This window comes from Ambystoma mexicanum, chromosome 11, assembly GCF_040938575.1.
Source record: "Ambystoma mexicanum isolate Mex_15411 chromosome 11, UKY_AmexF1_1, whole genome shotgun sequence".
NCBI classification, from domain to species: Eukaryota; Metazoa; Chordata; class Amphibia; order Caudata; family Ambystomatidae; genus Ambystoma; species Ambystoma mexicanum.
This window is the reverse complement of record NC_090934.1, coordinates 890,792,581-890,818,891: the sequence shown is the minus strand read 5'-3', so window position 1 is coordinate 890,818,891 and position 26,311 is coordinate 890,792,581. Positions and strand designations below refer to the sequence as shown.

Here is a 26,311-nt window from a genome sequence, read left to right as displayed (position 1 = left end):
GGCACAGTGAGTGGACCAGGAATAAATTCATTCTTCCAGATAGTAAGCCTGCATAAAATGTGACATGTTGCAGAAGTGTCTTTACTCCGTATTAAAATGAGCTGCCCAGTGGTCCACTGGCCCGCTTCAGTGGTCTTCTCTAAAGCATTACTGCCCCCGGGAGTAGATGTTTATGAGTGAGAATTTCCCGTTTTTGTATTCTGAAGCAAAAACCATTAGAGTGCTGTACTAACACCACTGCAGACTACAGTTTCATGATAAGAAAGATATTCCCGTAAAGGATAGAGTTTCTGAATTAAATTGCCATGAGTGTGTCTTCTCTGTGGGCCCACTTCTCTAAAGAGAGAAAACCGTGAAGGAGCGCCATCAGTGTTAAACAGTGATGCTCTCTCAGTGAGGAGGAACATTGTGCAGAATTGTTGTTACACAACCTATATCCCAGATAGTCAAGTATCCAGTCCAAACAAAAAGTGTTCATACGTTTGAAGGCTAGTGCCTGCTACTGGTGCCTGGTCAGCAGGCATGCCTTATTTATGCCCTTGTAAACAGTATTGCACTTCTTTAGTCATAAAGATTTGGGTGGCAATAAAAGTTGAAAAATGTACTTTGCTATGAACCTAGATTTACATGGTATTGTAATGTCTGACCAATAGCCAGATTGCTTGGTTTTGGGCGTGAATTGGGCAATGGAGACACAGAGCAAGAGGTGGAAGGGGTGCCAAGAGCTGTGCACAGAGATGGCTCTGTCATGTAGGCTTTGTTTTGTAGAGTATTCACGGATGAACAAAGAACTCCAGTTAAAGTTTCACCCCTATGTTTGTGAGTTAACACCTTCAGCATAGTAATAGAGTCTTATAAACCCCCTTGTAAAAAGTGATAAGTCACTGCATACTTCTTAAAGTAGAATAAATGAGGGCCAAACAGGGAGAGAGAACTAGAGGTTTACTTCATTTATTCATTTAAGATAGCAGTGTAACTATAAGCTGGCCCACAACCATATAGAAGTGGGGCTTGCAACCTGTACGAGGATTATGATAATGACATCCTCTGCTCCATGGAGGTAAGGTAACTGGATAGGAGTATGTAGTATTCTGGATGTTATGTTGGAGGTCTGTCAGAGTGCAGGGGCCTTGCAGAATGCTCCTGTGAAGACAATAAAGATTGTTCCTTTTCCACTTACCTGGGTCAGCCTGGTTCCTGCTCTGCATATTCTCACGCCACACCTCTTTCTTTTGTGGTTGTGTTTTGTATTTTTGTGATCTTTGTTTTGTGTGTTACTTTTACTAGATTGTTCATCCTTTTTCATGTTTTCTTTGGGGGAGAAGGGATGGGACATGGTTGTTGTGGGGAAAAGGTTTGTGTGTATAGAATCATTGTTGGGATGCTTAGGACAATTGTTTAGGCCATTGTGTAAGTTTACAACATCAGGGCTGCACTCATTTTGGAGGTGTGGTTTGTGCTCAGGTGTGGCAGACCTGAGGCCAGGTATGGCAGGTCTGGCGGAAGGTGTTTTAGATTAGGAGGGTTTTGGTTTATGGTTTAGTTTTTGTTTGTCCATTTGTAGCAAGGTTTGTGCTGGGTGGTGGCGGCACCAAGACCCTGGTGTGGCAGGCCAGGGTAGAAGGAGTTGTAGTGTCTTGTGTTTTAGTCCTAGAATGATAGTAGGTTGTTACTTTTTTGTGTTTGTTTAAGGAGGGAGATGGTGTTGTATTGTGGATGTTATGTTGGAGGTCTGTCTGAGTGCAGGGGCCTTGTAGAATGTTTCTGTGGAGCTTGCAGTATTGGGGCACTTGGGAGTTCCACATGTTACAGTTGGGGACTAGGGGCTGGGCAGGGAACCAGGGTGGAAGCTAGCAGATCTTCTCTCCTACTTATAAGCTTACCCGTGTAACTAAGAAGACAATAAAGCTAAAAGGACCAGGGTACCACCTGCAGGAGGCAGGAGGCAGGTTACACGACAGTTCTGTTTTCATCCTAAGGAAATATAGATGGTGGCATATTAAAGTTGATCGGTTGAAAAATCAAAATATGCATCTTTTATCTAGCTGTGAGTATCTGTTAGCTCTCGCTGGTTATCCCAACCACCCCTAATACTTTCTAGGGCTGGGGTCAGTGCTGGAGGGAATGGAAGATCCTACCCCTCCAGCCCTCTCCCAATCTCCCAGACTGTCCATTAGGACACAACATATTGAAAACCAGTGTTGTACTTCTGACAATCCCCTGGCTCAAATGGTAATGAATATGAAAAGGTACCTACGGCACAAATACCTGTGCCTCGACATCAGATAATTGCAAATCACCATTTCATATCTCTCTGCTTTACTAACTTGAGGGATCCCACCCAGAAACGGGGCGCCTCTGCCACTCAGAGACAGGGGGTCTCCGACAGATCCAGGACTCGTCCCTCCCCTCCTTGGACTTCCGATCCACAGAAATAGGACTTAGCTGTGCTCCGTCGACTATCATGACCAACTTGCTCTGTGCAGCAGCCACTCATAGACACATGCCCTCCCCACCCCCACTCCACGCTCGCTGCATCCACCCTCTTTACCCCTTTCTGCATGGGGAAGGTTTGTCCTGCAACAGCGTCCCAGCAGGACATGTCCCAGCCACTAAAATGGATGCCAAGGCAGGAAAGATGAGGCACCCTACCCTTTATTCCACCACCCCCAACACATGCATAGGCTTCGTCCTCCATCAGCACACAAATAAGGGAAAAATCAGGACACGTGCAGGTCATGCAAACGATTTCCCACAGTGTGAATTACGAGGCCACTAAGACCCCAGAGAGAACATTATTACGATAGTAATGTAGGCATACGTTCCCCATGCTATATTGAGCACAAGTATATGATAGTAAATCAATACAGTGCAACAAGGCTATGAAGCATAGATAATATGGAAAAGCAACACAGCTGCGTGCTTACACAGTAGGATCACAATATTAATTTGGCCAGGACGAGAGGCCCATGTTCCTTTACCTTCTCTTCCCTCCTCGTCTTCTCTTCCACCTCCTCTGTCCAGATAGTGCATATCATTATCTGCATAGGACTAACACAATCCCCGATATGTCATACATCGTAACACATGCATCTTTGATGGGTAAGAGTGTGACTATGATTATCAACGATGAAACTAATCAGATACACTCCCCGGTTCCCCTCTGTCAACTCACACAGAAATTCTTCTGCAAACAAACACACAAGACCAAAATGGATTGTGCAGTTGTAGGCAAAATACAAAGGTACGCCACAGTTGAACAAGAGCAATATCAGCTGACTATGACCTTGCCCAAGCAATTCTCTGTCCAACAATGCTTATCAACTAAAGTGCCCAGCAGGCAGACCACGTAACATCCTCTTAACATGTATTTCCCCACTGCAGTCTTCTGTCTCACATGCAATCTGCTTGAATACCCTATTCCATGCACAAACCCACATTCCCGAAAGCCCTCGACACTAAAGGGAGATTTAAACTGCACAAACGGTGGTAATAGTGTAAAGAAGGACTCAAGGTAGATCAATAATGATCTGTGGTGTGGAAGTGATGCTTTTGGAACAAGATCGTGGGCCTCATTACGACCCAGGCGGTAAGTTACCGCCTGGGCCGTGACTTTACCACCATGGCGTAAACTATGTTTACGCCATGGTGGTTGGCGGACTTACCGCCCCATTCCGACCTTGGCGGGGCGGTAAGTCCCCAATCCCCATTTACCCTTCCCCATTCCCATTTTTGCCCCATAGGGCATAATGGGAGTGGGGAAGGCGTTAATTACGCCACCGTAAATTACGGTGGCGTAATTAACTCCATCGTCCCTTAGCACCATGGATTTTAACACCTGCTAAAAGCAGGTGTTAAGTCAGCCATGGCGCTAAGGGACCTCGTACTCAGGCGGTAAGGGTCGGCGCTGTTTACGCCGCCGTAAAACCCTTACCGCCTGGGTCGTAATGAGGCCCCATGTGTGCTGTGTGATCAATAATGTCAGGTGTTCAAGTAGCATTCTAAGGCATGCAAGAGATGATTTGAGGGTTGCATGTTCCAATTTCGAATAGGATAAAGATGATTCAATGCCTGCAAGTGATTGTACAAGGATTTTGTGTCTTTGTGTATTTGTATATGTGCCTGGGTGGGGTTGTGCATGTGTGTGTGTGTGATAATTTGATGGATACAAATGATGATTTATGGTAAGTGGGTGAGTATGTAAGTTGTGATTTGTCATGTGCACGTGATGATTTGTCATGTACATGTGACTACTGTGTGATTACCCAAGATGTCCATGTGTTGATTGTGATGTGCAAGGGCGTCTGTGTGTCTGTTTAGCTATTTACAGTACTCATATGAAGGTTTATGTGTTTCATTGTTGTGTTGATGTGGGCAGGAGCTGATAATAATGATTTGTAATGTAGGAATAAGGATTTGAGTTTTTTGAATAGTAATATGATGTTGGAAAGTTAGGATTTCAGTTATTTGGGTCATTGTCGATCTACAAGATGTTATCGCACATCAGTTTTCCAAATTGATTTTCACTGACCTGTTCACATATGTCAACTCTCAGCATTTGATGTCTAGTTGACGCACACACACATCTACACACACACCCACACGCACACACACAAACACGTCTCAGATACACACGTTAGTTTAATATGTTATATGCACCACTGCTTGATCCATCTGGCTCTTCCTCTTTATCCTCTAATATAAGTTTTGGCTTTGCAAAATCTGTCTGTTTTCAAACTTTTAAAAAAGTTTTTGATCTTTTCTCAGCCAACATTGATCACTCCCAGCCATCTAGGGCCTTGTTTCGAATGTACCTGCAGTACTAGAAGGAACCCAATAACACAGCTAAACGAAATAGAGTGTGTCGATAAACAATGTCAACCATGTCCACTGGTGAGTACCTTTTTGTAAATGTTCTTGAACCTTTCTATATTTGAACTGTATGTTGACACTACACATTCAGATTATTGTGCTTAATTCGGGGCATTTTCAAAGTACAGTAACATTGTGAAATTGTCTTATTTCCAATGTTTCCTCTAGGGTTATTTTTAGACTTGATTTGTATAGCCCTGTAGAAAGCTATGGCACTGGGTGAAAGTGTGAAAGTGTGTTTGTATGTACAGGCTTGGCTCCAGCCCCCTAACAGTTGGTGGGCTGAACTTTTGGCCCAAGGTCGGCATACCAGTCTGGGGTGTACTGGCGATAGTGAAATCTGACCGACCCCACCCATTCGCCCTGTGCCATTAGTATAGGTGGTTTTGGGAGATTGCCGATTTTGTGATTGTTGGCTCCGTCACCACAACAGTTGGTGGGGTGAGATTTTGGCCCAAGGTCGGCATACCAGTCTGGGGTGTACTGGGCATGGTGAAATCGGACAAATCCCACCCATTCGCCCTGTACAGGCGGTGGCCTGATGAGATTGCTGATTTTGTGACTTTTCCAAAAATAGGAAGTCAGGACACAAGTCGGCATACCAGTCTGGGGTGTACTTGCAAAAGTGAAATTTGACCAACCCCACCAATTCGCCCTGCACACGGAGGAGTAGTGTATGGCCCTGTGCTATCAGTATAGGTGATTCTGGGAGATTGCTGATTTTTTGATTTTTCGAAAATAGAAAGTTCTGACACTATAAAACATACACAAGGCTATAGCATATCCCCACATGCATGTCAGATACAGACCCGTGCAACACTGGATGGTACCGCTAGTTTTGAATAAGATAGAAACATCTCTGTGATATAAGGGAGAAGGTGAGGAAAAGCCAGAAGGCTGACTATTTAGTCGTGTTAGATACCTTTTCCAAAGGGCTAAATGGAGATAACTGTTTTGCTGTGGAACCTGTGTCTTGTGTTTCTGTGATAGTGCAAGTCTGAGTAAGCATGCAGAAGAAGCTTTAAGCTCCAAAGGTCATTCATGTGATCATGAGGGGTGATTTTTGGCAACAGAACATTACATTTTCAACAGATAAGAGACAGAAGGGCAGTCCTATTAGATGATAACGTTCACACCGGATGAAATGGGACATGATAATATAGGTAATGCTCCATAGAGTCATTGGAATGCATTTTAGTTAACTTCTAAGAGGCTGCAGTGAATGTTAGAGAGAGTAAAGTAGTAAAGAAAAGGAAATTGATGGCCAACCTTCAATCCCATTCCTACCTTCAATACTGAAACAAAGAAAGGCCTCCAGTTGCAAAATGTATACCTACCACAAGCAGGAGCATATGGCAGCTTTTGAGGTTTATTTTAGCATAACAGAGTGAAATCTGTGTACGTTACATGTTATGCTTTAATTTTAAGCCACTTAGGTGCTTTCAGTGCAGCATTTAAGTCTTACTAAGCCTTTTCTTGTGCCAATTCCAAAACTATGAGCAGCACACTTACCTCTAAAAGGAAGGGAATGATAGACAAAGATAAAGCAAGTAAGTGAGAAGATGAGGGGGTTGGGAAATCTTGTCCCAATTCACATTCCAGCCACGGGAGGTCTCTTGCTGGGCAGGTGTGGGGCAAGTGGCTGTCCACGATTGGACATCTCATAACAATTTGAATGGTGGCAATCTTTACCTTTGGTACAGTGTGGCAGCTCAGAGCTTAAATTTGGGATAAGAGGAGGAGTCCTGCAGCTGTTCTCAGGATCATCGTTTGGAGCCAAGAAAGGAAGCAGCCCACTCAAAGACTGCCATTGAAATCAAGCAAAATTGCCTTCACCTAAGTCCTGGTGAAGCCTTGTCTCTCTACACAGATCTCCAGAAGCCCCTGGTATATTTATTTATTTCGTTATTTTGGCATTTTTGAAGTATGCCTAAACCTGGGGCATCTGGGCACTGATATTCGTAGAAGGTTACAGGTTATGATGATACAAGGTTACAGGTTACAAACAAGTTATCATCAGTGTTCTTAAAGATGAGGGTACATGCATGGTGTGAGATTAGCACACAAGTTAATGTTGATTTTGATTCAAGTAGGGCATAAGCGAAGCTGTAGATGTCAGCATTTGTGGTTGAGCACCGGAAAGATGTGTAAACCATCAGAAGGTATAGTTGGGCTAGATTGTTACTCTTGTGTGAAAAGTCGAGTTTTCAGATGTTTGTGGAATGTCCAGAATGATGCTTTGGGCCTAAGAGAGGTTGGTAAGGCATTCCAGTATTTCGCCGCTAGTATTGGAAAACTTTTGCCTCCTGCTTTCTGTAGTTTGAAGTTGGGGATGGATAGGAGGTGTGTGTAGGCACTGCGCGTTGGTCTGATGGATTTGTTCAGTCCAAATTATTTGGATAGATATTTTGGAGCTGTTCAAGAGATGCATTTGGGAGTTAGGGAAAGTGTCTTAAATAGGATGCAGTTATATACTGACAGCCAATGGGCAGAGTTTCTTGCCTCATTGACATGGTCCTTCTTGGGAATATTCAAGGCTGCTCTTAATGCATTGTTCTGAATCCGTTTTTTTATGTTGCTTTTGTTAGTCCCCATGCAGAGGGCATTGCAATAGTCCAGCCTGGATAGCACCAGGGCTCTGGCTAGTGGTGTCCAGCTGGCTGCGGACAGGAATGGTATGCACGCAAGTATGAGTTTGGATACGTAGGCAGCCGCTGAGGCAGTAGGATTAACTTGTCTCTTTAGCGCAAGGGCTGAGTAAAGATAGAAACCCAAAGTTTTTACTTTTTTCGATACGTTGAAGGTTCTGCCATCAATTGTAAAGGAACAGTAAGTATCACCAAGTTTATTTATGTAGTGAAGTGGGCCGATAAGGAGAAGCTCTGTCTTTTCATGATTGAGACAGAGGCTGTGTTGGGCCATCCACGCTTGGATGATTTGGTAGATTTGATTGAAGGATTTGGAATAAAGGTCATGGGAGCCTTTAAGGGGTATGAGGATTTGGGTGTCATCCACATAGTTGGTATAGGTGACACCCAAATCATCACGGAGGTCGAACAGAGGTTTTTTGAATATATTGTAAAGCGTGGGTGAAACGCATGAACCTTGCGGCACTCCACATGAGACTGGGGTGGGAGAGGCTGAAGCTGAGGGTTGGTGCTTTCCCCCCTGGGATGATGGGACCAAAAAGGCTGGATCCCTGCACAAAGATCCTGCCTTCAGAAATCTTTGGAAGTATCCAAGAACCATCAAATGTGTTGACCAGCTTCATCCAGGGCATCTTGGGTGAATAAGCCCCTGATCCTATATTTGGCTTGACACACTGCAGGTCATCTGTTTTTGGCCCAAGACTGGTCCTCCAGCTGCTGTTGTTCCCCAACATGAAGCGGGGCCTTTCTGGATCAGAGTCTTCTTCATTGCAACACGTGTCACTGGCTGGGCTCTGATCGGTGTGTTCATCGCTGTGCAGATCTCAGTTATGTCTTGGCAGTCTCCTGTCATGGTGGGACCTGTATTGGTCATTGACCTTTGGTGCCTGGGATGTCCAATTTTAAGACATCTTGAACCGTCTCACCAAAGCGCAGAACCGCTATCTAACCTGACCAAATCACAAAGCCGAAAAATACCACTGCACTCATGGCCTCTAGTAAGTGGGCCCAGAATTTCAGAATATGCTAGGGCTGATCCGTCAGAGAATTTGTGTAAGGAGCAGGATATTTCATACCTCTTTCCACCACCCCCCCTCACTTCCATAAGGATTTGTATGGGCCTGAAGTTTACTCCGTAACTCTCCCTTGCCTGGTCATGATCAGTGGAGTAAGGGGACAAGAGTCTCAACTTGGACTTCCCCTAGTTTGGTGGGATAGGGAGTATTTCTTCTTCACTTTTAAAGGGTCCAGCTCCCCAAAACAGGTGCTTACCTCGGACTTTGGATTTTTTTGAGGCACTATGCCTACTTACCTACCGGGGAAGGAGTTCTTAATTGTTGGAGGGCTTATATTTATAAAGGAGGGTATATGTTTTCATTTCTTTCCAAGGTGTTATATTTATTTATTTTGTTTTATTGTGTTTAGTTCATATTAAACTTTTCAGAATTAATTTAACATAATACACAGATTCATTAATCCATTTAAAACGTAATAAATTCATTTCATTGATGCATTAATTCATGCATTAATTATTTAAATCATTAATTTGTTTACAACTTGATAAAATCACATAAGGAATCATCTTTAAAACAATCATAATTAAAAGGAAACTTAACATACCTTATTACATAAATACATTCATATGTGTAACATTTTTTTACATGCAACCAAATATGGTACAAAGCAATATGAAGACCCAGAATTAAGGCAATAAATCCAAAAATCTATGGACTTAATCATGTCATTTTTGTTACAAAACGACTCTAGATTACACATGTATACAGGATCAAGATTCACATATTCCATAAATTCATGCTAAGCAAGTTTCCAGTTTGCTTCACATTAGAGACCCCCAGCAACTTTGCTGGATTTTGAGGACTTGATTTTTTTCCTGGAGAGAGCATGGTCCTTTTTTTCTCACTCTCTCATGCATTTTGATGTGTGTTTTACTCTTGTGTTATTTGATTATGGGGTTTTAGATTGACACAGGGAAGCTTTTTAGGCTGTCCCAATGTTTAAATACCTTCTCTGGGATAAACTACTGTTTCCCAGAGAATGTAAAGTTAAATTGACTTTACTAGTCTTTATAAATTCCTAGACCCAGCACACCCTATCTTACAATAGAGTGCTGGAGGCTTTACCTAGTATCCCCTATGTCTAGAAACTCATGTAGTTGTCAAATGCTACCCTTTTCTATCGAAATGGCTGGTGGCAGCGGTTATACAACGAACTACCATTCTTTTTCCCGACCGTGAACACCGATATCTAGAAGGACAGCCACCCTGCTGGCTGAGTGGCAGCTAGGCTGGAATTAATGGGACAAAACTGTTTAAAAGGTGAGTCTCTTGGCTTGGAAGGTAGAGTCGACCACTTGAACGAAAGAACCAAAGACGAGCTGGAAGAGGACAGCTGCTGCAACTACTGGACTGTTCATTTGCATGGTGGAGCCCTGCTGCAGGTCCGAATCACAAAGTTCATCTCGACGCGGAAAGCCCCTTCAAGGACAACTTCTTCCTTTGAGTTGGTGGGACCACTCAACTCATAAACCACCTAGTTACCATTATCGGAGCTGGTTAGGATTAACCAGGGGGAAGGACACCAGCTTGAGTGCTTGAAGAACAGCAACTGGAATCGAAGATTTGACAATTTTCCAGCTTTGTGACCAGTCCCTGTATAGTGAAGGAGTCCCCTGATGTCCTCCCTCTTGTCCCCACGACCGAGGCTCAGGAACAGCGAAATCTGCAGGAACTGCCAGGCACAGAAGGCTTCAGCTGCATATTTTTCTTCAATATAAGGTACTGTGAATACCCGACCGAGAGAACTTACCTCTCACTGCTAAAGTTTGTGGAACTTTGGCAACTTGCAGGCCTAGTCAGCTTGTGACCCGACATATGAACCTTTCTCCTGTGAACTACTTCGAAGAACTGTGGCAAAGACTTTTCCGTTTTAAATACCAGAACGGTTTTTACTTATACAAGACGCTAGCCCATTGACTTTGGCCTATCTATTGCATTGAATCAACTCCTCTGGTGAACTCAAATTATTTGCACTGTATTATAGTAACTATAATATTTGTTTTATAAATGTATGCCTTTTTGCTCCTTCTTCAATGCTATTTTGCTCCTACTTCAAGGGAGCTCAACTGCTTAATAATCGGTATTATAGTATAATTCTTGTGTCATATTGGTTGCCTCATTTAGTGAATGCTTTATAAATGATTGTTTAATAAATTAATTAATGTTTTTTTACCATGAAACCTTGAGTATGAGTGTCTATCTGAATATTTGTTATTGTAGACTTTTATGTAACACCCTTACAAGCTCACATTCCTTCTTGAGATAAGCCTGGCTGCTCAGCTCGCTACCAAAAACTGTGTGGTACAGACTTGTACCAAAGGTTGGTCTTGCTTACACCTGTAGTCATAGTTGTGTGTAGTGGTCCCAGAGGGCACTGCATGCAAATGTTGCCTAACAACTATACATGCCTAGTAAAATTAATAGTCTTGGAATAAGGCCCTCCTGCAATTCTATGCATCCTAGCCATCCTCCCCCTGACTGCTGGTCGAGACATATAATCACAGAGTGCATAAAGAGAAGGCGTTGGGCCTTTGATTACAGTGAGGGGTGGGTAAGTGCTCATAGGGAAGACGAAACCTTGGAATCTTTGAAAACATGTTAAGCACAATGGATGTACTGTGGAACCTTGAGTTGTTGATTGTGGGAGTGCCATGTTATATCATAACTACAAGTTATAAAACATGCAATTAAAGTTGCATCGGGCGTAAAATGTTTGGAATTTAGAGCTAGCATAGCTGAGTAGATAACATCATGTAAGAAATACACCTTAAGTTGAAAGACCTAATTTCTAAGAAATGTATTACAAGAAAAATAGAATGCATTAGATGAGATAGACATATTATATAAGCAACAAGCATTCTTTATATCGAACCATGTAATAAGTGCCCATGACGTTCGCGTTCAGTAAATAATCTGTATCCAATGAAATATCAAAATGTCTTATTCTTGTATAACCTGTGTTACATGATTTTCATTAGAAAAAAATAGTCCAACGTTTTTGTGGACAAAGGTTATTGATCTTCAAACGATACATATTCATTTGTAACCAGGATATGACATTTGCACGGTATCAGCATCCATGTCCTTGATTATTTAATAGCTTAATGAAAATGTAATTTCTGTGTGTTGTGCGCTGCATCCCTAATTTGTCTTAACCTGCGCCACTTTTCTCTGAGTCTACTTTGGAAGTGTCCACATGACATTTCTTGCATTTCCCATACACTTTCCTGAAATATTTACAGCAAATTCAATTCATTTTCTGTTTGCTCGGTATTAGAGATTGGAATTGGCGAGCTGGAGGGGAAGAGTGGCTGGGGTCTAAACACCATACAGCACCCTAACCATTGGTTTGCAAACAGAGGCAAAGCAACGCGATTTCTTGAAGTACGTTTGATCTTACTGATAACATTGCAGACCTAGCTCAAATGTTTAACTCTCCTGTCGTAGCATGGAGGCAGGAATCATAGAGCTCTCAATTTTCCCAGAGGGCCATTCGGTCCGGTTTTTGCTTGGGATTCTAATTTCCCTAAAATTGAAGTGGAAAAAAACCTCGAATGCAAAGAGAATAATCATGGCTGGATAGCCTTCTCTCGCATGGCCGCTGTAAATTTGAGAGAACTGGAATCACGAGTTTAAAAAGTAGCACAATTATAAGATTGAGATAAAAGGCTTATAGTATGATTCTCCAAACGCGTTTAAGTGTTAGTAGTTAGGTGTCTCTTTTAAATGCTGTCTATAAGCCAAAACTACTGTCATGGGAAGGGAAGCTAGGAGAGAATTTGGATGAGGAGAGAGACACATGCTGTAGGTATTGTTAGGATTTCTATCCACTCAGTGACCACCCATGACAATGGTCGTGCCTATGACCATTCTCATGCACTACCTGCCCCTCCCCATCTAAAACGGCCTTCTAACAGGTCCTAGAGCTAGCCCCGTGCTTTTAAGGGGAAATCCATGTTATTTCTAAGCTGCCTTTTTAAATGTAATGATGTATTTGCAACTATAAACCAGCTCATGCTGTATAAACATTTTATTCATCAATTCTGCAGTCAATCCCTTGATTTATAAGCAATATGTGTGCCAGTGTGCTGGCTCCTTACACTGATTTTCTAATATTACGCATTGGCAAATCCAATTGTTTTTGCTCTTGTATAGGCATTATATAGGCATTTACTAGGCAGTGCCATGATATAAAGAAGTGTTAACACCATTTCCCAGTAGTTGCCATCTTATGGCCAGATGGTATCATTATGGCATTGCCTAGAAAATGGCTTTCCCATCCCTATATGCAAGCTAACACTGTAGGCTTTGGTGATGATTGCTTGTGGTTGGAGTGGTATAGCCTTAACCTATAGTGATTGTGGGATTTAGGATTGTGAGATCGAATGTATCTGAACATTATTTTGGGGATAAGAAGGGGCAATTAGGCATTTTAAGTGAGCCAGTGTATTGCAATTACAATTCTTGGGTGAACATGGAGCCTACAGTAGTTTTTTCTGTAGCTCGTGGCAAGCCTTGCATCAGTGTTTGTTCAAAGGGTACTGAAGAAGACCAGAGTAAAATAGTCTAGCTGGGCTTAGACCAGCTTGGCATTGATAAGGGCACTTATGATGACCATTTTCGAGGATGGGTTAACATACATAAGTATATTTCTGAAGAGTCTATGCTTGGCATTTTTGCTGTCATGGCCCTGTATTTTCTCAGCCTAGACACAAGGGGAAGAGAAATGCAGAAAGGGTTCTTCTTAGGTCCCTGCCAGAAATTCCATGTGCTAATTAAAAACCATCACCATGGGCCTCACTATATATTGGGTGGTATCCCGGCGGTAAATCCGCTGAACTACAGTCCAATGCAAATAGCATTAGCGCAACTTGGTCCGGCTCTATTAGTGCCGGATCATAAGTTGCAGTGACGGTGTAAGTCTCCATTTTCCTTGTGTCCATCGGACTCAGTGGGGCTTGTCCAGTGCAATTACTGCAGCGGTAATGGAGCCGTGGTAATTGCACCAAAAATGGGCAGAAAGTCTGCATATTCACCTCCAACTCAGAGTTGGAAGTAAATCCTCTGACTTTTCCCAAATCTCAGCATTGGGCAGAGCAGTAATTTGGCGGTAATAGCGTTACCGCCATATTTTTACTCCTCCGTCCAATCTATAGTGAGGCCCGGTATCTAGATTTATTTAGATGTTTAATTCTGAAACATGATTGAAAATGAAGCAAGGGTGGAAATGTAAGTGTCTGGTGCTGTGCGCACTACGCCTCTGTTGTTGGAGGGTGACCGGCTGCCCATGTTTCTGGACCAATGTGTTTACAGGTTTGTGGCATCCACATATTGTTTCATTAAACACGAGTGGTTGGGCTGAGAAACCTGTGTACTCACATCCTGCTCTTGAATTCAGGTCCTCTTTAAAAGGTAGAGGGTTTTACTGCTGGAAGTGATGGATGCAGGTTGTCTGAGCAATTTGCTCCTTCACACAGAGGTCTCTGTGAATCTGAGCCACATATTTCATATTGCGAAGCTCTGACCTTGAATGCAACTGCATAAAATAAACTATGTGTTTGAGAAAATACACAGCATCTAAAGTTGGTTTCCTGTCCTCAAGGTGTGCTAGAAACGGGAAAGACCATCTCAATCAGACGAATTAAACCATGGGACAACCATGCCCGAACCATTCTCAACCAAAGTTGAGCAAAACTTGATTTAGCCTAGCTGAGTAAATATGTAACAGCTTATCCAAAGGAATAGCCAGCACAATAACCAAATATTAATCTTCAGCTATTACCTTCACTTGGAATATTCCTCATAAAACATGCTATCTATATTCTTAAAGAAACACATTGTAATGTTCACTATTTGAAATAGGATGAATGAGTTGCCAATATCAATGGGGAACTGAGAAATCACTTACCTTTGTTTGGCAGTGATATTGCTCGAAACAACTAGAAGACAGATAATCTTAGGACATGGGAGAGTCTTGGTAATCATGTCACAATAACACCTCGTATTTTGATTGGTTAATGCATGCAGAATTATTGGTAACAACATTCTTACAACTTGTAGAACACTTTCCAGGGACTCGTGTCAACCCCAACCTAAAGAGTACACTCACTGACTACACCTCTTTTTTCATTCTTCCTCTGCAGGGCCATTATCGTTCACCGGCTGCTGATGTATGCTGTAGCCAATGCGTGGCTATTGGTTGTATCAAAGATAAGAAATATGGCGGACAGAATGTTTATAAGGTAACTTGTGGAACTCTATTTTGATTTGTATTCAATAAAGGGTATACCAACAAACAATATCATGGAGTGCAGTCACATAAATACACCTACAGAATTGCTTTCCAGACTGAGGAACACTATAATTTACAAAGTGTTCTGTGGATAGAAAAGTAACTCACCCAGACAACATGCAGGAACGTTTTTTCCCTATATAGTTTTCATAATGTATTAGTAGTCTAGCAGTACCAAACAGGATTCGAAAAGAATGACAGCTAAGAAACGGTGATACAAAATAAAGCATTGTGAACTATCTTGAACCTTGGGGAAGGGAAAGCCATTTCCAAAACTACAAGCTGGAAGAAGCTCTTAACCTTTATTTGAACACGTCCTGTTTTGATGCTGAGATCCCTGCACATTGTATGCAACTAGCTGTGAGGGGAAGCTTAAGTTTTGGACACAGACAGATTTTTGGTTTCACCTTCCTGACACAGAATATTCTTAGTTATTTAGTTAGGAAAATCCCATTTTAGCATAGGGCAAGTTAGGCCTTTTTTCAACCTGCTTTTTGTTACATAAAAGTCTATAGCCCAAATCCTGAATTCAGTTGCCTGTGTCTACTTTATAACGCCTTCACACAGTTTAGACTACTAGAACAGGTCAGGAAGGGGCATTACTTAATCCAAAGAAGATGATGGAGGACAATTTATCAAGAGCAAACTTAAAGTCCTACAGAGGGACTGCTGGAAAACTGGATCCATAAAGAACCAGATGTGATACGAAGGCATTATTGCACGCCAAACATCAGTATTATATACTAGCCATTAGGGCTTATAGACTATTGGCCAGAATCCTCAGAGAGCAAAGGGGCTCTAGAATGATCATGGCCTTGAATGACGGCAAGGGGAATATGGAAGGGGTAATTAACTAGTTGACCAAGTTATAAGAGAAGCTATACACTTCAGATTCTCCTCCTGCAGGGCTGCAGGCTTAATACCTTAAAACATTGTCGGTATCGAAAATATCCCTGCTAGAGGGTGAAAGAATAGAGGCAGAAATATCAGAGGAAGAGGTCCTAAGGGTTTTTAACAACTTACGAGGTAATAAATCAGTAGGACGGGGTGGCTTCCCAGCAATATTCCATAAAACCTTTAGGAACCTTTTTGTTCCCACGTTAACCAGCCTTTTCAATAGTTTACGTTCCTCTGGCCCTATCACTCCCTCAGTGGAAGACACAAATATGGTCCTTATCCTCACCTTGAAGCCCAAAAAAGACCCCTCCAAGTGTGAATCTTTCCACCCCATAGCCTTGATCAATGTAGATGTGAAGATCTACACAAAGATGTTGGACGATTCATTAGGCCCGTTGCTTTCATCACTGATTCGATCAGATCAATCAGGGTTCATAAGGAATTGCCAGACATTCAATAATAACAGAAGGTTTGCTCACCTCAAGTAAAAAACAATACTTACAGACACTCTGCCGGTCCTTTCTTTGGACACTGAGAATGTGTTTGACCGAGTGCAAATGGACCTTTCTGCTTTATGGGCTTCAGAAATCTTTTCCACCAGATGGTGAGCACCAATTTCATTGCCCCTCAGTGTGTCTATCTATTCACAAAACCCACTTAACTAGAATAAAGCTTTGTGGAGGCACTAAACGGGTTTCCCCCTTTCTCCCCTCATTTTGCAATCTTCCTGAAACCATTTTTGAACCATTTAAGAATAAAGGGTATTTCATTTGGGGGTAAAGAGCATAAGCTCTCCACTTCAATTGACGCGATGCCCCTATCTCTGACACACCCTGTGGTCTCCCTTCCAGTGCTACAGACAGAACTTTAGACCTTCAAGGAAGTTGTGGGCCTAAAGGTCAATAAAGACACATCAGAGATCCTCAATCTAACACTGCAAGGGCAGGATAGTCACTAATCCCAGTTGACCTCCCCTTTACATGGGCTACAGAGAGCATCAAACGCCTGGGAAACTCATCACTTCCTTAGAGAAACTATATGGTGCAAACTTCCCCACACTCCGTGTTAGGCAGAATCATATGCAGTACCTTTTGGGAATACCACACACAATTAAGACTACAAGTGACAGTACAAATTCACCTTTGGTACAAGCCTGTAATAGACAGTAAAGTGTAGTGATGGCTGAGCAGCCAGACTTATCTCAAGAGTAAAGTGAACAGTATCAGAAGTTACTAATTTAATAATAATGTGATACAGTTTAGAATATAAACTTTACACATATGTATATTAAAGATAAAATACATCAATAAAATAAGATCAAACAGTATTAAACAAACACAAATAAACAAGCCAAAGTCAAACGGGACAAGGGGAGACATATGTTTCTAGTTCAAGACAAGTTGTTCTTATGATCAAATTATTAATGATGGATCTAGTTAATTTGTCATCATATAGTCATATTACTTAGAATTTACACTAATCAGTGTCTCCCCTTTCCTTGTCTAAAGAACTGTATATACTTTCAGCTAGTTTCATTAGATTAAAAGTCAGAAGTTCATAGACCTAATAAAAGGAAGCAGTCTTTTAGGACTTGTGATATATACTTTAGGTCTGCCTAGTCCTATTCGCATTAGCGTAATTTAACTGTTATAGGACTAACTGCTTATCGCCAAAGATTTCTCGATATTCAGCTGTACATCGCTGTTTGAGTTTTTATAGACGTTGAATTTAGGCTATGATGCCAAAACCATAGCTCTTCTATGTGGGCAGGATTATGGACCACTTTCCCATAACATTGTTCGTATATTTCGAGCATTGTAGGACAGGCTGTTAAAAGGTGCATAGCTGTTTCGTTGATGGAAGAGTTCTTGCACATACAACAGTATCTTTTGTGTGGTAATATATGTTTCTCTACCCACTTATTGGCTAATACCGGAGACAATCCAGACGCAGCAAGAGAAGGAAGCGTCTAAGCTTACTAGAGGGACTCATGTTTAGATACAACTGTGGTTTCAGGTAGATGTAGAGTCTGTACTGCACAAATTGGTACTTTGTGAGTTTACTTAAATGGTCATAATTTTCGAGCCAGTCCCATAAATCTATACTTTTAGATAGGGCCTTCTTAGTTGTGGTATGTATATCCTTAAAACAGGGAACCAACCTATCTCTTTATGCAGCTTTTCCATGCTTGTTTTTAGATGGTAAGAAGTTGTTTCCTTAGAGATTTCTTGATTTAGTAAATTTGAGAGAGGATTCGTAGATTGGTTAGTCATCTTATGATGAATCTCAGCTCTTCTTTTAAGTACCGTAGCTTTAAGGGAAGTTAGCCCTAGTTCCAGTCTTAATATGGCCATTTGAATGCATTGGGGAAGGCCCAGTATCTGCCTCCAAAATGTACCTTCTATAACTTGGAGCCAGCTCAGGTTAATATGCAATAATGCCTCCAGGCCATATATGATCATGGGAACCAAGCTCTGAAGATAAAGCTGGCGCACACCCCACAACGTATAGCCACAGTTTTTTATGGCAAAGCTGTGTATTACACAAAGGACAGCAGTTGCTATGCTTCAAACAAACACTGACTCAAGGTTTCTGAGTAAAAGAATATACATTTATTTACAATATCATTTGTAAAATAGTTTGTTAATATAAAGCGGCAGAAAATCACAAACTTAATACACTACACACCACCAAATGAATTCTGGACAAGTTAAACTCAAAATGAAAGGTGAGCAAAATGGCACTCCAGCAATTTAAAAAGGGAGGGAAAGACAAGGTTATTCAAAATCAAGCAGCACCAACCAGTAAGTAGGCAGGGCAATCTAGAAAAGGCTTACTACAACTAGGATTCAAATCAATAGGTCTGGGCCAATGTTAATGGTTCAGAGTCTTTGCAGAGGATCACACAGTTCAGAGTTTGCCAAGAGTTCGAAACGAAGTTGGTCGGAAGAAAAGTTACTTAAAAGAGTAGAGAAGAACAAGCCCTCGGATTAGTGAAAGATTTCAAGCACTTTCACTGCGGTGGACGGAATGAATGACCAGATTTGAACAGTACCTTAGTAGAAGAAGAATGCTGTAGCAGAGGACAAAGTTCCTGGCAGGTCCTGCAGGCTCAAGGTTCCTGAAGCGACTGTCGGACTGACATGAAGGAGGAAGACTGGAGGGTCCTGCACTGCCCAGGGAAGAAGCCAGCAGCAGAGCAAAGCAACTAATAAAAGGTGTGCTCCTTAATACCCAAACAGGGTCCGGTCCTCTTGGCTATCCGGTTCACTGCAGCGATTCACAGCAAATTCGACCAGGGGAGGGAGGCCTTGCTTGGTGTTTGGTGAACTGGTTCATCCCACCAGCTCAAGGGAAGAAGATTCCTTGCAGATCTTCTCTGTCATCGAAGTGTTGGAGTTTCGGACCCGCAGCAGGGCTTCACCGGGTGGTTCAGTAGATGCAGTAGTCCTCTTCCTTCAGCTTCTCTTCGGTTCTCTCGATCCAGCGGCGACTCTGCCTTCCAAGTCCGAGAAACCTGCTTTTTATGCAGTTTTCCGCCATTCACACATCCTGGCTGCCCTAGCCAATCAAACAAGAGTGTGACTGTGGTCTCCAAGGAGACCTTATGCAGGGGGCCTAAAACCCCTCCCTCACATCCTGTCTACCTAGACTCTCAGGCGTCTAAGGAGGGCTTCTGTGCAGATGCCCGCCAAAGGACGGCGAACAAAGGAACCAGACCTGGTTTGGCGCGCAGAGTAAAAAACGAGAAAGACCTTTACAAAAAGAAATCACAAATAAACCCAGCCAGAACCAAATAAAATTAAAAGGGGTCCAGCGGATTAAAGTTTGAGGCTACTAACATAGCCTAAAACAGTACCAAGGCTATTTTCATAGTCTGCGTTAGGGTAAAAAACAGTAGATACCATTGCCATGAGTCAAATCTTAAAGAAAGGTAATCGAAATAATGTTCCATGAGAGACAGACAAAAAGGGATAACCATTAACCCTTTCCACTACTCTATGGAAGATAGTTTGTACTGGGTCTGTGAATTATTTAAAAAGACTAATAAAGTCAATGGCAACTTTACATCTTCTGGGAGACAGTAGTCAGTCCCAGAAAATGGAGTTTAAAGTGGGAAGTGTGAAAAAGACAACCCTGTGTTACTGCACTAAAGGTGCTGTGTGACACACAGTAAAAAGATGATGCCTATGGAGTAGGTGAGACTCCACAGTCTATGAACACAATAATGTAAAACACACAGCAAAACACATGTTATAGTGGTAAAAAAGGCTCACACTCTTACCAGGTGAAAAAATAAATCCTAGAAATCCAGCAACGCTGCTGAAGGACTCAGTAGTTAAGGGAAATTAGCCATTCTGGAGAATTCTCCCTAACACTCCGACAAATAATTAACAGGGATCACCTGGGCTGGGGACCTCTATCCATCTTCTGGTTGGGCAGGACTACATTGGTGTTCTCTATTACTTACAAGTTTACCCTATACAAATACCGAAATCCTTCTTTAAATAACCTGCTAGTCTGATGTCCACATTCTTATGGAAAACCAAAAGACTTTAGTTTTCGTACAAAACCCAAGCATGCCTAAGAAATGAGGGTGGTCTGTGTCCCCCAAAATGTATAGCCTATTATTAGGCCACAAAGATCCGAGTTATGAGGGAATTGTTCACTAAAAACAGCAACAAGACTTGGGTTAGAATGGACAGTGCTTCTGTAGGTTGACCACTGGATGAAGTCCTGTGGGTTCACAAATCAGACAGACCCAGGAAAATGTATTTGAGCACAATCATTGGGTACGTATGGAACACACTAATTAGGAAATAAAGAGTAGCATCCTAACCCTCACCATCTACCATTCTCTTTAGAAATACTCAATTTACTCCTGGTCTGGGGGTGAATGCTTTTAAACAATGGTGGGAGGCAGGTTGATGTAAACTAAGAGATATGTTTCAGGGGCCCTCAATCTTATCTTTCAAATTCTGTAAACAGTTCTTTCTGATTAGCAAAAAAGAACAACTCTGCTTAAGGCCACTACGGCATCAGGCCTAGAAACCAAAATACAAAGCTGCTGCCTCGCTGGCACTCTCCCCCCCCCTTTGGGAAATTCCTTGTGATGCAAGCCGGCACTAAGAATCTGATCTCTTCTTTATTGAAATTGATATTGGATAGCTTGCCGGAAAATTATTGGCCTTGTATGAAGCAACGGGATTACATTGGGCGGTCTCATTTCCTTTGAAAGTTAGGATCTCCTATGAAGAAATATACCCAAACTAGCCTGACCTATACAACTGAGAAAAATGTGGTTCAATATCATGAAAGAATGCACTACATTCCCACAAGAACACATGCTATGTTTTCACAGATATCACCCAACTGTCGGAGAGGCTACTCAGTCTGAGGTGACTGGTTACACATCTGGTGGACTTGTCCCAAAATAGAGAAGTTCTGGGAGTTCAATATTAAAACCAATTTGGGAAATTTGTGATGCTCACTTGTTAACCCCATTGTGTGTTTGCCTGCTGGGTCTATGGGATCAAGAGACGGTCCCAAGATTAGTCAGGCAGCAAAGGCAATCATGATATTGATGCTAGCTGCATTTCTTCTCATAGCACAGAAATAGAAGAGCGAAGAAGTGCCTACTTTACATGACTGGATACGAGAAAATCTGGGATTATGTGGTGATGGAATGAGTTACTTACTCACTTGAACAAGACCATGCTGCATTCAGCTCAGACTGAGATCCGGTGTTAACCTTCTTAAAGAGTAACTTTGTCCGTTTTGCCCACACAGACTTCAACTACTGATTATAATCTAGTGTAAAATGTTGTAGGGCTGAGAATTGCGGTGGTTGCTCTCCTGGTCCAGATTTGGGGAAGGGGAAGGGAAGACATGGGAGGGAGATAAGATTGAGGGGTATTTGTATATGTTTTGCTCTGGAAAAATACAATTTAATAAAAATAATCTGAAGAACATGTATTAAAAACATGTTTATAATGAGCAGGAATGACAAAATTCATTGGGTTTAGCATGTATGTTTGTGCCTCTTTAAGAGTGTCTTGTTGGGTGTCGGAGTGCAGTGACCAAGTCACCCCATGTTGACACCTTTGAAGTCACTGAGAACTTTAGTGACTCATCCTTTCTGAAGAGTCTCCTAGACTTTCTCAAGCAATTCAGGGTTGAGGTGCAGATACACATCACAAGTCTTACACAAGGATCACAAGACTCATTCTGGCTACTTGTTGCTCAAGATAACACTGCATCTGGTCACTTAGTCAAGATGCCAGTAAACAGGTTAATGTGGTTAAGGCTCAAAGGTGCAAAGAACTATGGTGCTGACAGGGAGCCATGGGGGGAAGTAGTGGCATATTAAAAGAATAAACAGAGCAATGATACAAATGTGCTTCCTACTGTATGTTAAAGGAATGCATTTGCAGAATGTGTAAGAGGAGATTAGCTTTTAATTCTTACAAAATTACTGTGCTTTTCTTCTTTAGGATGGAGATTCATGGAGAGAGCCCGATGAGCAATGCATGTCATACAAATGTAATCAAGTCAATGGACAATTTATCGTGACTGTTGAGAAACAAATCTGCCCTGCCTTTTATCCTGAAGACTGTGAAAATGTACGTACTGCACGATTTTAGTAGATAATTGCCATTTTGCTCTAGGGTAGCTAGTCCATGCTTGGCTTGTGAGTTTGGCTTGTGAGTCTTGTACCAACAATTTTTGTATGCTTCCTGCCCACTACATCATATATTTTCAGCAGTGTGCATTGAATCAGTAAATGTTCTTACCCGTGTAGTGTGGCTTGAAATGGTCCCACTGGTGATGTTAGCTCTATGAAGTCCACTTGTTGTAACAGCATGCATTACTATTAGGCAACTCATGAGTGCTCAATTAATCACAAAATAAATTAAGTCAAGGTTATCTCTACTAGGGTTTGAACCCGTAGTCTGAGGGTCACATAAATATATCTCTTCAGATAGTACATTTACACACTCTTGAATGATTAACTGAAAGTACCGGAAATTAAATGAATGTATTCAGGTTTTCTGAGTTGTTAGAAATTACAGTAGATACCTAGAATGTGAACAGCTCTAAACTACAAGCCATGCCTTGCAAGCCTGAGTCACAAATGAAACATTGTTGTCGACTTTGACTAGGATACATTTCACAAATATGCATTCAAACTATTGGCTCTGACAGCTTTCTCTTTTCAAGCACAAATTAAACTTATGCAGAACACTAGTTAACCTTTCAGATTGCATGTGAGGAACCTGGTACATTTACAGAGAAAAGGTACATAGGCCTGCAGATTGCCTATTTGAATTTGACTGGGTTGCATTTGAAAACTGTGCATTCACAACTATTGACTTTGACATCCTTCTCTTTTCAAGCACAGTTGGAATTATACATAACAGTACTGTACTTTTTTCACAATGTATGACAGGCTTAGCCATTACACTGCAAACCAAAATGTCGTGGTTCAATAAAAAGGTGTGATTATTTCTTTCTATGCCAAAAGCACAAAATAAGAGATGGATTAAGAAACAACTTTATCCTCTAACCGTGTCCCATTTGCAAATTATTTTAAGAAAAATATGATCTTTCCTCTGGCCTATAATTACCACCTAGCATTGTACTAGCATTATTATGGAGGCATAGGAGGAGAGAGCAGAACAATACAAAAAAATACAATTATTTTGAAAATATTTATTTGCAAACTGCTGAACATGTGAAACATGCTGTACACATATATGATATTTATGTAAACAAAAAATACCCAAGTGGATGCTAATATAGACAGAACACCAACCAAGGTTGAATGCTTAATTGGGACACGTTAATAGCTGAAAATGTAATGTATAAAGTACAAATGTCTTTTATCATTTGGCCCAGCTTGTTCCCATATGCCAGCCCATGTGTAAGTGACAGATAATGGCAAGAATGGCTTCATATTAAATGTAAACAATCAAGCAAGATGTTGAATTCTACTGTTTCTAATGATTGCAGGAATGGCAACATAGTCTGTTATAATTTGATTGGCTAACAGGGAAACAGGAGTGGAATTTAGCATGTATAAGCCATCTGTTTCAGACTGTTGGGAGGGAGTTTCTGAAATGTCACCAAAGGTTATGACACTGTTGACCATGAAGAAGCAGTGTCCAGAGGATTCTGGTGACCTACAAGATCTTGACCTACCTGGGAAAGGAAGCAATCAGAAACTTTGATGACTAGGCCAAGACTAATTCTAGTATTGGGGCCTAAAAGTTTACTCTTTGCCAATGTTCCCTCTAATTATTTTTCTCTATGTGTGGAACTGTTTGGCTGTTCTGAACACATTATGTCCATGTGCACACTGACTACTGAGGTAAGCCAGTTTGTGAGCTACTGTCGCAGAAGAGAGTTTGGAAAGGAATTTCCTCTTCCCAGCCACTGCAATTCTTAAAAAATCTTGCAATACTTTTTCCAAACACCTTGGCTAAAATAAAATGTGTCATATGTGATTATACAGAAAACTCATCAACCAGTCCAAGACTTCAATATCTGCCACAGTACCTTGCAAACGTACTTCTGCGCAGAGATCAATGTTGGCCTCATTACGAGTTTGGCGGTAAGTGGTAAAGTTGGTACTAACTCCAAGGCTGCCAACTTTACAACTACACCAAATTACGATTTCGGGCCAGGAGTGGAAGATTTGCCTCCAACTGGATGCCCAAATTATCAGAATTTCCGCTGCGGTAATCCTGCCAAAAAGCCACATTTATTCTAATTGGCTCAATATGGACTCAATATGAATGGGGAATTACACTGCCACCACCAGTTGTAATCCAGTGGAAATTCCTCTGGACCAAGTGGTGGTGACAGTAATTTGTTAGAGTGGTATTCTGGCGGATTTACACCGGGATACTGCCCCAAGACTTAATGAGGCTCTGCATGTTTTATGCCACTGGAAAATCACTAATTTGTATTACAAAACACAAATATCGCTTAATGATGTTCCCAGATATCGTGCACAAACATTATTCATTCTTAAAGAAATGTTTCTTTGTATTCTGATTTTTCAAAAAAAGGGAGTTTTATTCTTGATGCTATAATCTCGTGGTCAGCCAACACGTGTTTCGACCAAAGGGGTCTTTATCAAGGCTGGTGCGTTATTGTTCATTGACAGGTAGGTTGGCTCTTGGTGGTGGGTTGGGATAGGTGGGTTCCACTCCTTCAATAGGCTGGCTTGTCAGCCTGTTACTGCTGCGAACAACGTCCCTGGCGGTTGTTGTCCTGAAATATATCTTGTCATAACTGATGTGGCTGTCAAGAAACTCACACAGAATACTTTTGCCGATGGATGAATGGCAATTAAAAGCAATTGGCCTCATTATGAGGCGGGCGGAATGGGTTTAACGGCGCCGGTAAAGGTGCTGGCGCCGTTAAACCCATTCCACCCTATTACAAGTTTCCCTTGCAGGAGCTCGAGCGGCTCCCACGAGGGCACCAGGGAGCTAACAACGGGCCCATTATTAACAGGCCTGTTGTTAGCTCCCTCCCCATTCCCATTGAGCCATATGGGGGCTCGAATGGGAATGGGGAAGGTCTGGGTCCGGGTTCCCTGAATGGGGAAATACCGGGCCCTCCAAATTCAGAATGGCCCGGTATTTTCCTATTCAGGGACCACGGACCCGGACCTGAGTTTGGCAGCCATGCCCTACCTCCAAACTCGAAATGAGGCCCAATGTGCTAAAGGAGTTCAAGTGCCACTTTTATGAAGTAATTCAAGGGCCAGGAGAACATGCTTCTAATAATGTGTGTACGGATGATAATTGCATCAGAATAACTGCACCTTAGAATATAATGATCCAAAATTCCTGTGCCTCTGCATACTATCCACATTACGTTCTCCTGTGGATAGTGATAACACCAGCCTTAGAAATAAGAGACATATGCACCCTGCATTTTTGCTCCCTTAAAAAGTAAAATGTTCCTAACAAAATTGAGAAACAATGAACATATCATTGTTTCAACACACAAAGCTCCACTGATATTTTTTCGAATTAGTGAACAGCAGAGCAGTGGAATAAGAAGGAAGGAACTCTAATAATATTAATGCCCGATCTCAAAAGAAATTTTATGGGGAAAGAACATCTTTTAATAAGCAGAAAGTATCCCTATTGGCAAAGCTATTTACTTTTTTATTCTCTGAAAAATGATTTGACTCCAAGTAGGGAGCAAAATCTGATTAGAACCGTGCTTGTACTCCTGGCATAGGGAGTGAAATGACAGGGCACATAATAAAGTGCATAGTTTTGCCCACTCTTCCGCACCACAGCCTAGACAAAAATAAACAAGAGCCTTACTGAGGTTTATTATGGAGCCCTGTTGAAGAAAATCACACATATATGCCTTTTAAGTTAATTGCATCAATACATCAGAGATACAAATTATTTAGTGCTTTCTTCTACAACTATGGATCCCTACCCTTTAATTCTTTGTGATCAGTTAAATAAGGTGCAGGGAGATGCTAGAGACTG

The 26,311-nt window shown here is 41.7% G+C and overlaps 1 protein-coding gene across 1 annotated transcript in view; it reads left to right on the top strand.

Moving 5' to 3' along the window:
- The window catches only part of LOC138505059 (intestinal mucin-like protein), a 489,690-nt gene that overhangs the window by 307,457 nt on the left and 155,922 nt on the right, over window positions 1-26,311 (top strand). Inside the window, exons 8-10 of the mRNA XM_069625384.1 lie at window positions 4,768-4,893; window positions 14,740-14,838; window positions 22,280-22,408. Coding sequence (XP_069481485.1) covers window positions 4,768-4,893; window positions 14,740-14,838; window positions 22,280-22,408 — 354 coding nt within the window. The remainder of the gene's footprint in view (window positions 1-4,767; window positions 4,894-14,739; window positions 14,839-22,279; window positions 22,409-26,311) is intronic.